Source organism: Myotis myotis, unplaced genomic scaffold, assembly GCF_014108235.1.
Source record: "Myotis myotis isolate mMyoMyo1 unplaced genomic scaffold, mMyoMyo1.p scaffold_m19_p_4, whole genome shotgun sequence".
In the NCBI taxonomy this organism is placed as follows: domain Eukaryota; kingdom Metazoa; phylum Chordata; class Mammalia; order Chiroptera; family Vespertilionidae; genus Myotis; species Myotis myotis.
The window spans coordinates 19,629,411-19,642,417 of NW_023416346.1; the positions used below are offsets into that span (position 1 = coordinate 19,629,411).

The following is a 13,007-nucleotide window of genomic DNA, read 5'->3' on the forward strand; positions in this document are numbered from 1 at the left end:
CATTTTTCTTATCTATTGTTTCAGGTTTTCTAGCATATAAGATAAACTTTATTGCACTTAAACACCATTCATAAAATGATATGAAATCCCACCCTCCAATAGAATTTTTAAAACAAAGTAAGTTTCAACTCTTCTAAATGACTAATATGGGTCTTCAGTTCACAAACAAATAATAAAGAAATAGATCGTCATAAACTTATATTGGAGAAATCAAATCTAGACAGTCTATAGTAATTCACATGTTTGAATATTAGCCTCTTTGCATTAGTTTTTTTTTTCAGTTATGCATAGATTTTTATTTTTTATTTATTTATTTTTTAAATCTTTATTGTTCAGATTATTATAGATGTTCCTCTTTTTTCTCCCCATAGCTTCCCTCCACCAGGTTCCCACCCCACTCCAGGCCTTCCCCACCTCCTCACTGACCTCATCCATAGGTATAAGCTCTTTGTCCAATCTCTTCCCCCACCCCCCACAACCCCTTCTTTCCAAGAATTGTCAGTCTGCTCCCTTTCCATGCCCCTGATTCTATTACATTCACCAGTCTGTTCTGTTCATCAGGGTTTTTATTCATTTGATTTTTAGGTTCACTTGTGGATAGGTATGTATTTGTTGTCACTTTGTTGTTCATAATTTTTATTTTTTACCTTTTTCTTCATTTTCCTCTTCTTAGAAAATACTCTTCAGCATTTCATATAATTCTGGTTTGGTGGTGATGAACTCCTTTAGCTGTCTGTGAAGCTCTTTATCTGACCTTCAATTCTAAATGATGGGTCGAGTAATCTTGGTTGTAGGTTCTTGCTATTCATCACTTTGAATATTTCTTGCCACTCCCTTCTGTCCTGCATAGTTTCTGTTGAGAAATCAGCTGACAGTTATATGGGTACTCCCTTGTAGGTAATTGTTTTTCTCTTGCTGCTTTAAAGATTCTCTCTTTGTCTTTTGCCCTTGGTATTTTAATTATGATGTGTCTTGGTGTGGTCCTCTTTGGATTCCTCTTGTTTGGGGTTCTCTGCGCTTCCTGGACTTGCAAGTCTATTTATTTCACCAGGTAGGGGAGGTTTTCTGTCATTATTTTCAAGTAGGGTTTCAGTATATTGCTCTCTCTGGATGTTGGTATGCTTAAAGTTATCCCAGAGGCTCCTTACACTATCTTCACATTTTTGGATTCTTTTTTCTTTTTGCTTTTCCAGTTGGGTGTTTTTTGCTTCTTCATATTTCAAATCTTTGACTTGATTCTTGGGATCCTCTAGTCTGCTGTTGAATTTCTGTATATTATTCTTTATTTCAGTCAGTGTATGCTTAATTTCTGATTGGTCCTTTTTCATATCCTTGAGGGTCTCACTAAATCTTTTGGAGGTTTCTAGAAGATTCTTGAGTAACCTTATAACTGTGGTTTTGAACTCTATATCCAGTATTTTGCTTTTAATCCATTTATTTCATTTGTGACTTGTTTCTTTGTCTCCATATTTTGGCGGCTTCCCTGTGTTTATTTCTATGTACTGGATAGCTGCTAAGTCTCCTTGAGTTGATAGAGTGGCCTTGTGTGGTAGGTGTCCTATAGGGCCCAGTGGCTCAGCCTCCCCAGTCACCCGAGGTGGATGCTCTTGGTGCACCCCTTTGTGGGCTGTCTGCACAGTCCTGCTGTAGTTAACCCTTGATTGCTGTTGGTATCACTGGGAGGGATTGACCTCCAGGCCATTTGGCTGTGATGACCAGCTGTGTCTACACTGGAAGATCTGTTGCGCAGGAGACACCCTTATGGGACAGGACTTGCTTCAGTGGGGCTTTGGTGCTCACTGAGTCTGCCTCTTGAGTGTGTCTCTTATGGATGTGAAGAGTTGTAATCTGGTATGGTCTCACTCTGACCACTGGATACACTGGCTCTTGGATCTCCAAGGAGGTGCAAGGTCAGCCACTGTCTGGAGCCACCCAGAAGGAGCTGCAGAGACATCTGCAGATTCCTCCTCTTTGTATGGAGTTTGGAAGTGCCCAGATGAGGTCCAGCTGTGAAGCAAGGCAGGCTGCTGCTGCCAGGCCTTGGGCCTTATTTTGGAAGCTCTGGGGCTCTCTGACCCAGCTGCAATTTGACAGGTTTTTGGTGGAGAAAGGACAGGCCATTCATATGCAAAAGCCAATGGACACAGCTTGGGTGGAGTTGTAAATTGGGTGGGGCGGGGTCTCTGGGAATCACCAGGGCAGAGCAAACAGCAATGGCTGCCAGTCAGCCCTGCACCAGTGAGGTCCCGGGGTCTCCATGCCCAGTGCCCCCATGCAGGAACAATGAACGCTGCAAGCACCTCTGAGAGAAAGCTGCCCTCGCGTTCCTGTCCCAATTCCAGACAATCCATTTTATCCCTGTATGTGCATGCGTCCCCCAGTCTCACCTGGAACTGGAGTTCAGAGCAAGCAGGAGCTTGTATCTCCCTCCTGATTTAAAGAGCAGCACATCCAGGTGCCAGCACTTTCCGTGCCTCTGCACCTCTTACTAGTCTCAGTGCGCTTTCTTCACCTCTCTAGTTGTGGAACTTCCACTCAGCCAGCTTTCCCACAGTTCTGGGTGGTTGTTGTTCTGCCTTTTAGTTGTAATTTTGATGTGGTTGTGAGAGGCAGCAAGTATAGGTGTTTACCTATGCCACTATCTTGGTTCTCCCTGCCAGCATTAGTTTTTAAAAAAGACACTAAATCCCCTTCAAAGAAGGTCAAGTCACACAGGATTTTTTTTTCAAGCTTAAGTAATCTTTTTGCTTAAACTTTAGGAAATCTAAAAATCCAGCACATAGCAACAAGTCTAAAGCAAGAATTATTTCAAAGTAATGATTTATTTGAGAATATAAGATTCATCTACTCAAGCGTCTATCCAGTTGAACTAATGTCAGTTTTATTTGTATATGAGCATGGGTTTTATTACTTCCATACCTTTTGAAAATCCCATGGCCCTCATGTTATTGAATGGAAACAGAATAAAATAGATATTCCATATTATTCTCAGTAGTCATTTAGAAGAAACTCTGCCGAGAAGAAGCAGTTATATACACATGTAAAGAAATTAATAAGTTAAATTGTATGTATTTGCAGCCATGTAGAAAGATCTTTTAGAAACATGGATGGTAAAGAAACAGCTGATTATTTTCAATATTGGCAAGCATGATGTTGATAACAACTTTCATTTTAATCACCAGAATTGGACATTGAACAAACAAAAAGCTGATTATTTGCATTTAGATACTTTGTCTGAAATTATAGTATATTGTTATCAGGCACTTGTGCTTTAATTAAGACTTCAAGTAGTAAGAAATCAGGTTTCTTTTATACTGACCTGAATAACAAAGAGGGATAGACTCTTATTCCACTAAAAAGTTTATAATCTTAAATAAGATCAAAATTGCTTTTATTTCAAAGAAAAAGTCTGTGATACATAGGCTGATGAGTTGATGACCATAAAAATAGAGGTAAATTAACCTAGCTAAATAAATCCATAACTAAATTCAAACAGAAAAGTTAAATGAAGGAAAATACTGATGTTTCAAAGGTCTGAAGGATAAAAATTGCAACTGAATGAAAAGCTTAGAAAGTATAATTAAAACTGACAATTTTCTAGAAAAATATAAATTTCCAAATTTATATATGTAAAGATAGAAAACCTAAAAAGACCCCCAAAAAATGAAAGAAATTTTTTAAGTGTAAAAATAAATTCCTGAGCAGTGTGAGGAGACGAGATCGACCCCCGGACCGAGCAAGGCCCGCGCGCTGCTGCATCCCCGCGTCCCGCTCGGACGTCCCGCCACCATCGCCATCATGCCCAAGAGAAAGGCTGAAGGGGATGCTAAAGGAGATAAAGCCAAGGTGAAGGACGAACCACAGAGAAGATCCGCCAGGCTATCAGCTAAACTTGCTCCTCCAAAGCCAGAGCCCAAGCCTAAAAAGGCCCCTGCAAAGAAGGGAGAGAAGGTACCGAAAGGGAAAAAGGGGAAAGCTGATGCTGGCAAAGATGGGAATAATCCTGCAGAAAATGGAGATGCCAAAACAGACCAGGCACAGAAAGCTGAAGGTGCTGGAGATGCCAAGTGAAGTGTGTGCATTTTTGATAACTGTGTATTTCTGGTGACTGTACAGTTTGAAATACTATTTTTTATCAAGTTTTATAAAAATGCAGAATTTTGTTTTACTTTTTTTTTTTTTAAGCTATGTTGTTAGCACACAGAACACTTCATTGTTATTTTTTGGGGGAAGGACATATAGTACTAATAGAATATCTCCAAAGCTGGACTGACATGGGGGGGAAATACCTTTCCCTTCTAGTTTTGAGAAACTTCCTCTTGGTTCCTGGGAGGAGGGATCTCTTGATGTTGACACACATTAACCATCGTGGCACAAACACCTTGTCGTGTGGGAAAACTAAAATTCGTTTTTATGTCCTTTTCTCCCTCTCCACTTTAAGCATAGACTTTGGCTCTTTTAAGCCCAGAGACCTATTGGGACCTGACCCAAAAAAAATGATTTCCAGTATGTTGGGCAATCTGGACTTTCCAGTGTCACTATTGAGATGGCATCCCTCAAAAGAGCAGCAGTTCCTTTTTAGATTGTGGATCTACAGATTGATATTCTCTGCCATTTTCATTTCATTTCCTGAAAGTCAGGGTCGGCTTGTGAAAAGTGGTTACACAACATGCTCAATGTGAAATGTCAACCCTCACTCTAAACTTTCCCTGTTCGGAGCATCAGATGAAGACTTCATTGGGTTTTATAGTGGCTTTCTGATTTTGGTAGTTCATTGAAGAAGGGAGTTTGAAGTTGTTGTATACTGTTAACGATTGTCTGCCCATGTCCTGCCTGAAATACCATGATTGTTTATGAAAAGTATCTTTAATAAAGCTGGATACAGTTTGGCTTGGAAAAAAAAATAAAATAAAATAAAATAAAATAAAATAAATAAATTCCTTTCAGCCCTGGCTGGGTAGCTCAGTTTGTAAGCATGTTGTTCCAGTTCGGTAAGGTTGAGAATTTAATACACAGTCAGCGCACATACAAGATTCAACCAATGAATACATAAATAAGTGGAACAACAAATCAGTGTTTTTCTCTCACTCACCCTCTCTCTTTTTTTATCTCTTTCTCAAATCAATAAATTTTTTAAAGTTTTTAAATTAAAAAGTAATTCCTCCCTAGAATACTCTTGGCTAAGAGTCACCTATGAGTCATTTCATTTTTTCAAAGAATAGATACTTTGTGATGCTATTTAGTCTGTTTCAGAGCATAAAGAATGAAGGAAATTGCTCCCAATACATCCTATAGAGCTAGTATAACCCTGATAAAAATTTTAAAAAACATAGAAAAGATAAATTTTAGTTGAACTTAATTTATGACCATGCAAAATAGAGATGCATAAATACAATATAAAATACTGTCAGTTGGATTTAGCAATATACTAAAAATAATATCTATTGTCCTTGGATTATTTATTCAGATTGTAAAAATTATTCAATCTTTGGGAAATAATTCACATGATTCATAATATCAATAACAGATTAAAAATAACATTAATAGATACTGAAAAGGTATCAGCAGAGGAAGTTCCCTAGTTTGTTGAGTATTTTTATCATGAATCCCAGAGCTAACATCATACTTAATGGTGAAAGACTACACATTTTCTAAGTTCAAGAATAAGACAAGGGTGTCTACTCTTACTTCTTTGATTCTATATTGTGCTGAGGCTTTAGCCAGTAAAATTAAGCAATAACATGAAATAAAAGTATCCAGTTTGGAAAGGAAGAAATAAAATTCTTTCTATTGATAATAAGAAAACCCTAAGTAACACACACACACATACATATATACATACACACTATTAGCGCTAATAGGCAATTTCAACAAGGTTGCAGGGTATAAGATCAGATCCTGCACAATAGTACAATTAGTGTTATTTCTACACACATACAATGAACAATCAGAAAAGGAAATTAAGAAAATAATTAAAATTTAAATGGCTTTGAAAAGAATCACATAGTTATAAATGTAAACAAAGAAGTACAGCACTTATGCACTAAAAAGTGACCAAATGTTTTTGAAGTTGAATAAAAACTAAATGAATGAAGTCATCTAATATTCATATATGTAAATATTTAATATAGACAAAAAGGTAAAGCTCCTCAAATTGATTTACAGATGCAATACAATCTCTGATAAAATTCCAACTCACTTTTTTAATAAACCAAGCCTAAAATTTATATGGAAATAAAATGGACCTCTAATAGCCAAAATAATCTTGAAAAAGATTAACATAGTTGGAGTATTCATACTTTTCACTTTCAAAACTGCCAGAAAGCTACTGTAATAAAAACAGTGGCATATTGAAATCATAGTAGATATATAGATCAATGAAATAGAATTAGGAGTACAGAAATAAAGACTCACGTTTACAGTCAATTGATTTTCAACCTGGGAGCTAAGACCATTCAGTAGGAAAGTAAGTCTTTTCAAGAAGCTATGTTGGGCACTCACCAAAATGGCTAAAATTAAAATGACTGGCATCACCTACAAATGGTGAGTATGCAAACAACTAGAAGCCCAGACACTTCTATGGGAGTGTCAACTGGTTTAACCATTTTGGAAAAGTGGCAGCATATACTGAAACTCAATGCAAGCATTCCCTGTGAATCAGAAATTTTCATAATTGTATCACAGGACATATAATAGTGTATTTAGCAGTATTATTTCTATTAGCTATAGACTAAAAACAACCAACATGTCTGGCAACAGCAGAATAAATTGATCTTAATAAAGTCATAAAGCCAAAACCGGTTTGGCTCAGTGGATAGAGCGTCGGCCTGTGGACTGAAAGGTCCCAGGTTCGATTCCGGTCAAGGGCATGTATCTGGGTTGCGGGCACATCCCCAGTGGGGGGTGTGCAGGAGGCAGCTGATCGATGTTTCTCTCTCATCGATGTTTCTAACTCTCTATCTCTCTGCCTTTCTCTCTGTAAAAAATCAATAAAATATATTTTAAAAAAATAAAGTCATAAAATATAATCTTATTCATCAAAGGAAAAATTATATTGAACCACAAAAACACGTTTGTATCCCAATGTTGACAGAGAGAAAACACACAAATACAAATAGTATAGTTCCATTGTGTGAATGTGTTTAAGTTGTAAAAGAAGCACAATCTTTCAACAGAGTTCAGGGTAGTACTGTAATTATTTAGGGAATAATATCAGAGGGGGTGGGCTTCTGGGGGCTAGCATTGTTCTAACTTTTTATGTGAGCAGTATTGCAAATTAAGTGTTCACATTGGGTGAAATTATGGAGCTTTAGATTTTAAAGTGTATTCATTTTTTATATGTAAGATACATTTTAACAGAAAAGTATAAAATGTGTGAATAAAAGCTCATAATTTCTTCTAGAAAAAAAAAGAAGTTGTGTTGGGACAGCTGCATATCTACATGCAAAAGAATTAATTTAGACAGTATTCCTACTGTATACAACAATTAACTCAAATTGGATGAAAGGCCTATATGCAAAAGCTAAAAGTTTTAGAAGAAAACATAGGTATACATTTTCATGACATTGAGTTAGACAAAGATTTCTTAGATACCACATCAAAAGGACAAGAGGTAGCCCTGCCAGCGTGGTTCAGTAGTTGAGTGTTGACCTATGTACTAGGAGTTCATGGTTTGATTCCAGGTCAGGGCACAGGCCCGGATTGTGGGCTCAATCCCCAGTAGGAGCCATGCAGGAGGCAGCCGATCAATGATTCTCTCTCATCATCAATGTTTCTATTTCTTTCTCCCTCTCTGAAATCAATATATATCTATATATCTATATCTATATCTATATATCTATATCTATCTATATCTATATATTAAAAAAGGACAAGAGGTAAATGAAAAGAGAAATAGACTTTATCAAAACTGAAAACTTTTTGCTTCAAAGGACATCGTGAAGGAAATGAAAAGACCACCCTCAGAACTGTAGAAAATATGCAAATCTCATATAAGGAATTTTCATCCAGAATATACCACCAACTATTATAACTCAATAAAAAGATAAATAACCTGCTTTAAAAATTGGCAAAGGATATAAACATATATTTATCCAAAAGAGATATACAAATGTGTAATAAGTACATGGAAAGATGCTCAATATCATTAGTCATTAGGGAAATGCAAATCAAGTTCACAATGAGATAGCACCTCACATCTACTAGGATGGAAATACTAGTATTCAAAAAAGAGAGAATAACAAGTGTTGGTGAGGACATGGACAAATGGGAACCCACATACACTGCTTGTGGGGATGTAGTATAGTGAAACTGCTATGGAAAACAGTTTGTTGGTTCCTCAGTAAATTAAATATAGATCATCATATGATATAGTAATTCCATTCTCAAGTATGTAACAAAAAAATTGAAAGCCTATTTTCAAACAAAAACTTATACAAGAATGTTCATGGTAACATTTTTTCAGAGTATCCATAAAAGTGGAAAAACTCATTTTTCTATAAGCTGATGAATGGCAAACAAAAGGTGGCATATCCATAAAATAAATATTACTTGACATAAAAAGGAAGGACTTATAGAACATGGATAAGCCTTGAAAACAAAATGCTAAGTTAAGGAATTCAGACTCAACAAATTGACATACTGCATTATTCATTTACTAGTATATAAAATTTCTAGACTAGGCACATCCATAGTGACAAAAAGTAGATTAATGATTGCCAGAAGTTGAAAGGAGGTGGGAATGGGGAGTGACTGCTAATGGGTAGAGGTTTCTTTTGGGGTGATATACTTGTTCTAAAATTGATCATGGTGATGGTGTCACAACTGGGAAGACACTAAAAGCCAATGAATTGTAGGGTTTCAGTGGGTAAACTGGATGGTATGTGAATTATATTTCAATAAGGCTGTTAAAAACAATACACAAAGACATCTCTTAATATCAGGTATTCTTTTAAACATACTAGTAATTTAATGGTTTCTTGGTGTCCCTATTAAATGGATATATAATAGGTATTTAATTACCTTTCTACTGCTGAATATTTAAGTTGTTTGATATATTTCAATATTATAATCACTATTTCAATGAGCATTGCTATAGTTAAAATTTTGCATATATCCTTTCTCATTCCCCTAGGATAAATTCTTAGAAGAATTTCTGACTCAATCATTATGCACGCTTTATACTTTGGATAGACATTGGTTATCTCATTATCATGACCATACATGGTGTGTGAAAATGCCAGGTTCTATGCACCATGCCAAATACTGGGCATTTTGTTCTACAATTGCTTTTACTTTTCCTCTTCTTTGTCCTCTTCTTCATTTCCATTCTTCTTAACATTAAAAATACATATTTCTCTAATGTATTCTTTTCAGCATTAATTACTGAATCAGCGATAATTTCTAGGAACTTCTCCAGTGATATGCTCTAGGACTTAATCTTAACACATTTCCTTTTCAACATGATATTCAGAACACTGTTAAGTCATGAAAGACTGCCTTATCACATTTTCAGATGGCATGCAATTAAGAGGGACAGCTGTCTGTCTCACATTCTCCGTTTGTTTGCTACTTTAGTCCTCATAACATCTCTGCATGACAAGCATCATTGTCACTTAAAAATGAAAAACTTGGTACTCAAGGAGGTTAAATCACTTAATTAGGATCACATAGTTGTTGGTGTTTTTTTGGTTATTCTTTTTTTTCTTTATTGATTAAGGTATTACAAATGTGTCCTTATCGCCCCATTGCCCCCCCCCCAGCCCCCCACTCATGCTCTCACCCCCCCTGTTGTCTGTGTCCATTGGTTAGGCTTATATGCATGCATACAAGTCCTTTGTTTGATCTCTCCCCCTTACCCCCACCCTCCCCTACCTTCCCTCTGAGGTTTGATGGTCTGATCGATGCTTCTCTGTCTCTGGATCTGTTTTTGTTCATCAGTTTATGATGTTCATTATATTTCATAAATGAGTGAGATCATGTGATATTTATCTTTGACTGGCTTTTTCGCTGGGTCACAGTTTTAATGGGTAGATCAAGTGTTCAAACTCAGGTATGTTTGGTTCTAAAGAATATACATTTTCTACTATACTAAATTTGTTTTTCAGTTTCGAAAGTATATTTTGAGAACCTACTATGCACCAGGTACTATTCTTGTGACAGAGGATATAGTGATGTATAAAATTGATGTGGTCATCACTCTCATGGAACTTATAGTCTAATGTGAATGCAAAACAATAACAAGTCAACAAGCAAAAAAGCATAAATTTAAATAGTGACATATGGTATAAAGAAAATAGAATAAGTTAATGATCAAAAGTAACTGGGACAGAACATGAGATAAAATGTCCAGATGTACCTCTTTGAGGAGATTTGAGCTTAGCCTTGAATCATGAGAATGAGTTAGCCCTGTGAAGAATAAGGAAGGATCTTCTGGGAAGAGGAAGTAGACAGTCCTAGACTTACGATGGCTCAATTTATGGTTTTTGCAACTTTACGATGGTGTGAAAGTGATAAGCATAATAAATTACATGAGATATTCAACACTTTATTATAAAATAACCTTTCTGTTAGATGATTTTGACCAACTGTAGGCTAATGTAAGTGTTCTGAACACATTTAATATAGGTTAGGCTAAGCTATGATGCTCGGTAGTTTAAGTAAATTAAATGCATTTTCAACTTACAATGGGTTTATCAGGCTGTATCTACAATTGCAAGTATAAAGGCCTTGACTCAATAACAAACAGCATAACCTAGAAACAGAACTAAGATCACATAGACATTGGCAATTTATTCTGGCAACACAGTATTTTGAACACTTTGTTTTGAGAATTATTCTTTTATTGAGTCTTAGTATAACACAAAGTGTGTCTCTTTCTCTAAGAGATTAATTACTAAGTATTTGCCTTTCTGGCCTTCCTTGCAAATCAGGTATAGGAATGTGACCCAAGCTCTACCAATCAGACGCATGATTTGAAATTTTAACTTAAGAGCGTCACAAAAGGGAGAAGAAAGGGAGCTTTTTCTCTTTGGCAGTCATAATGATGCTTCAAAGTTATGTTTCTGGCCCAGACATAGAGTGGTGCACATTTAATGTCCCATAGCTGTCTGCTGTAAGTTTCCTCATGAGATCACTTCTAAAGATGATTTTGACTTTTATTTCTAGAAGCCTAGCCAGGAGCCTGGCTCTCTAACCTTCCCAACAATTTTTTAAATTTATTTTAATAAGATCATCATTAATCATTCAGCATAATTCTCGGTTGCTTTTAACACTAAATGTTATAGTTAGTATGACTGTAGCATAATGAGAATGAAGATTAGTTGTAGGAAATTGTGGTAAGCAAAATAATGGCCTCAGAAAGATGTACACATCCTAATCCAAGAATTGGCAAATATGTTACCTTACCTGGAAAAAGGGACTTTGCAGATGCAATTAAGTTAAGACTCTTGAGATGAAAAGATTATCATGGATTATCCAGCCAGTGCAAAGTAATGAAAATAGTCCTTATAAGAGGGAAGTAAAAGGATCAGAGTGGGTGAAGACATATGAAGATGGAAGTAGAGGTCAGAGTGGCATGGGGCCATGAGCCAACAAATGCAGGTGGCCTCTAGAAGCTAGTAAAGGCAAGGAACAGATTCTTTCCTAGAGCCTCCAGAAGGAATGGAGCCCTGCCAACCTATTTTGACTTCTGACCTCCAGAACTATAAGAAAATAAATGGCCCTAACTGGTTTGGCTCAGTGGATAGAGCGTCGGCCTGTGGACCAAAAGGTCCCAGGTTCGATTCTGGTCAAGGGCATGTACCTTGGTTGCGGGCACATCCCCAGGAGGAGATGTGCAAGAGGCAGCTGATCAATATTTCTCTCTTTTCTCTCTCATTGATGTTTCTAACTCTCTATCCCTCTCCCTTCCTCTCTGTAAAAAATCAATAAAATATATTTAAAAAAAAAACGGCCGAAGCCGGTTTGGCTCAGTGGATAGAGCGTCGGCCTGCGGACTCAAGGGTCCCAGGTTTGATTCCGGTCAAGGGCATGTACCTGGGTTGCGGACACATCCCCGGTGGGAGATGTGCAGGAGAAGGCTGATCAATGTTTCTCTCTCATCGATGTTTCTAACTCTCTACCTCTCTCCCTTCCTCTCTGTAAAAAATCAATAAAAAAAAAATAAAAAATAAATGAAAATAAATGTATGTAGTTTCAAGTCACCAAGTTTGTGGTAATTTGTTACAGCAGCCAAAAGAAACTGATACAGAGACATCAGAGAGGAAAGTGCAGACTATATCATGTAAGGTCTTATAGGCCACAATAAAGAGTGTGGTTTTTAAGTTGATGTGACAATTGGAATATTTTAAGCAGGAAAGTCACATTACCTGATATATGATTTTAAAATATGACTTTTGCTCCTATGTGGATAAATTTACTAGAATGAGCCAAGAGTAAAGTAAATGAGGGTATACCAGTTAGGAGGCTATTGCTACGGTCAAAGTAAGAGGTGGTGGTATCTTGGACTTGCATATTGATAAAAAGATTGAATTGCGGGGAAGAAGATAAATACATAAAATGTAAAAGAAAGATGGATTGATGCAAAGCTCTCAGGGGAGACAGACTGGACCCAAGTGTTGGCAGAGGGATTAGTTTGAGTTTTGTGGGACAGCTTCTTTATTTTAACATTAAGAAAACAATAGGTAGAATGGGGAGTGGGGGGAGTAGATAAATGTTAAACTTTGAACAATAAAGAATTTTTTAAAAAGAAAAGAGTAGGTGGGCTAGAAGGGGTCAATGGGGAAAAAGAGGGGACATATGTAATACATTCAACAATAAATATTTTTAATAAAGAAAGAAAACAGTAAAAGAGGATGTGTGTGCATATATATATCCTATCTAATAAAAGAGAAACATGGTAATTGGCGTACGACCGCTACCCTTCCCATTGGCTAATCGGGGAGATATGCAAATTAACTGCCAGCCAAGATGGCGGCGGGCAGCCAGGCAGCTTGAAACTAACATGA

At 36.7% G+C, this 13,007-nt stretch overlaps 1 protein-coding gene across 1 annotated transcript; it reads left to right on the forward strand.

The window, feature by feature from the left end:
* The first annotated feature begins 3,703 nt into the window (after window positions 1-3,703).
* On the forward strand, window positions 3,704-4,889 carry LOC118654550 (non-histone chromosomal protein HMG-17-like). The gene has a single exon (XM_036305922.1). It carries the CDS (start codon window positions 3,799-3,801, stop codon window positions 4,069-4,071), a length of 273 nt encoding a protein of 90 aa, XP_036161815.1. The 5' UTR covers window positions 3,704-3,798; the 3' UTR covers window positions 4,072-4,889.
* The last annotated feature ends 8,118 nt before the right edge of the window (window positions 4,890-13,007 follow it).

Excerpts from the sequence above, each read along its gene's own strand:
- LOC118654550 (XM_036305922.1), top strand. The coding sequence starts at position 3,799 with ATGCCCAAGAGAAAGGCTGAAGGGGATGCTAAAGGAGATAAAGCCAAG.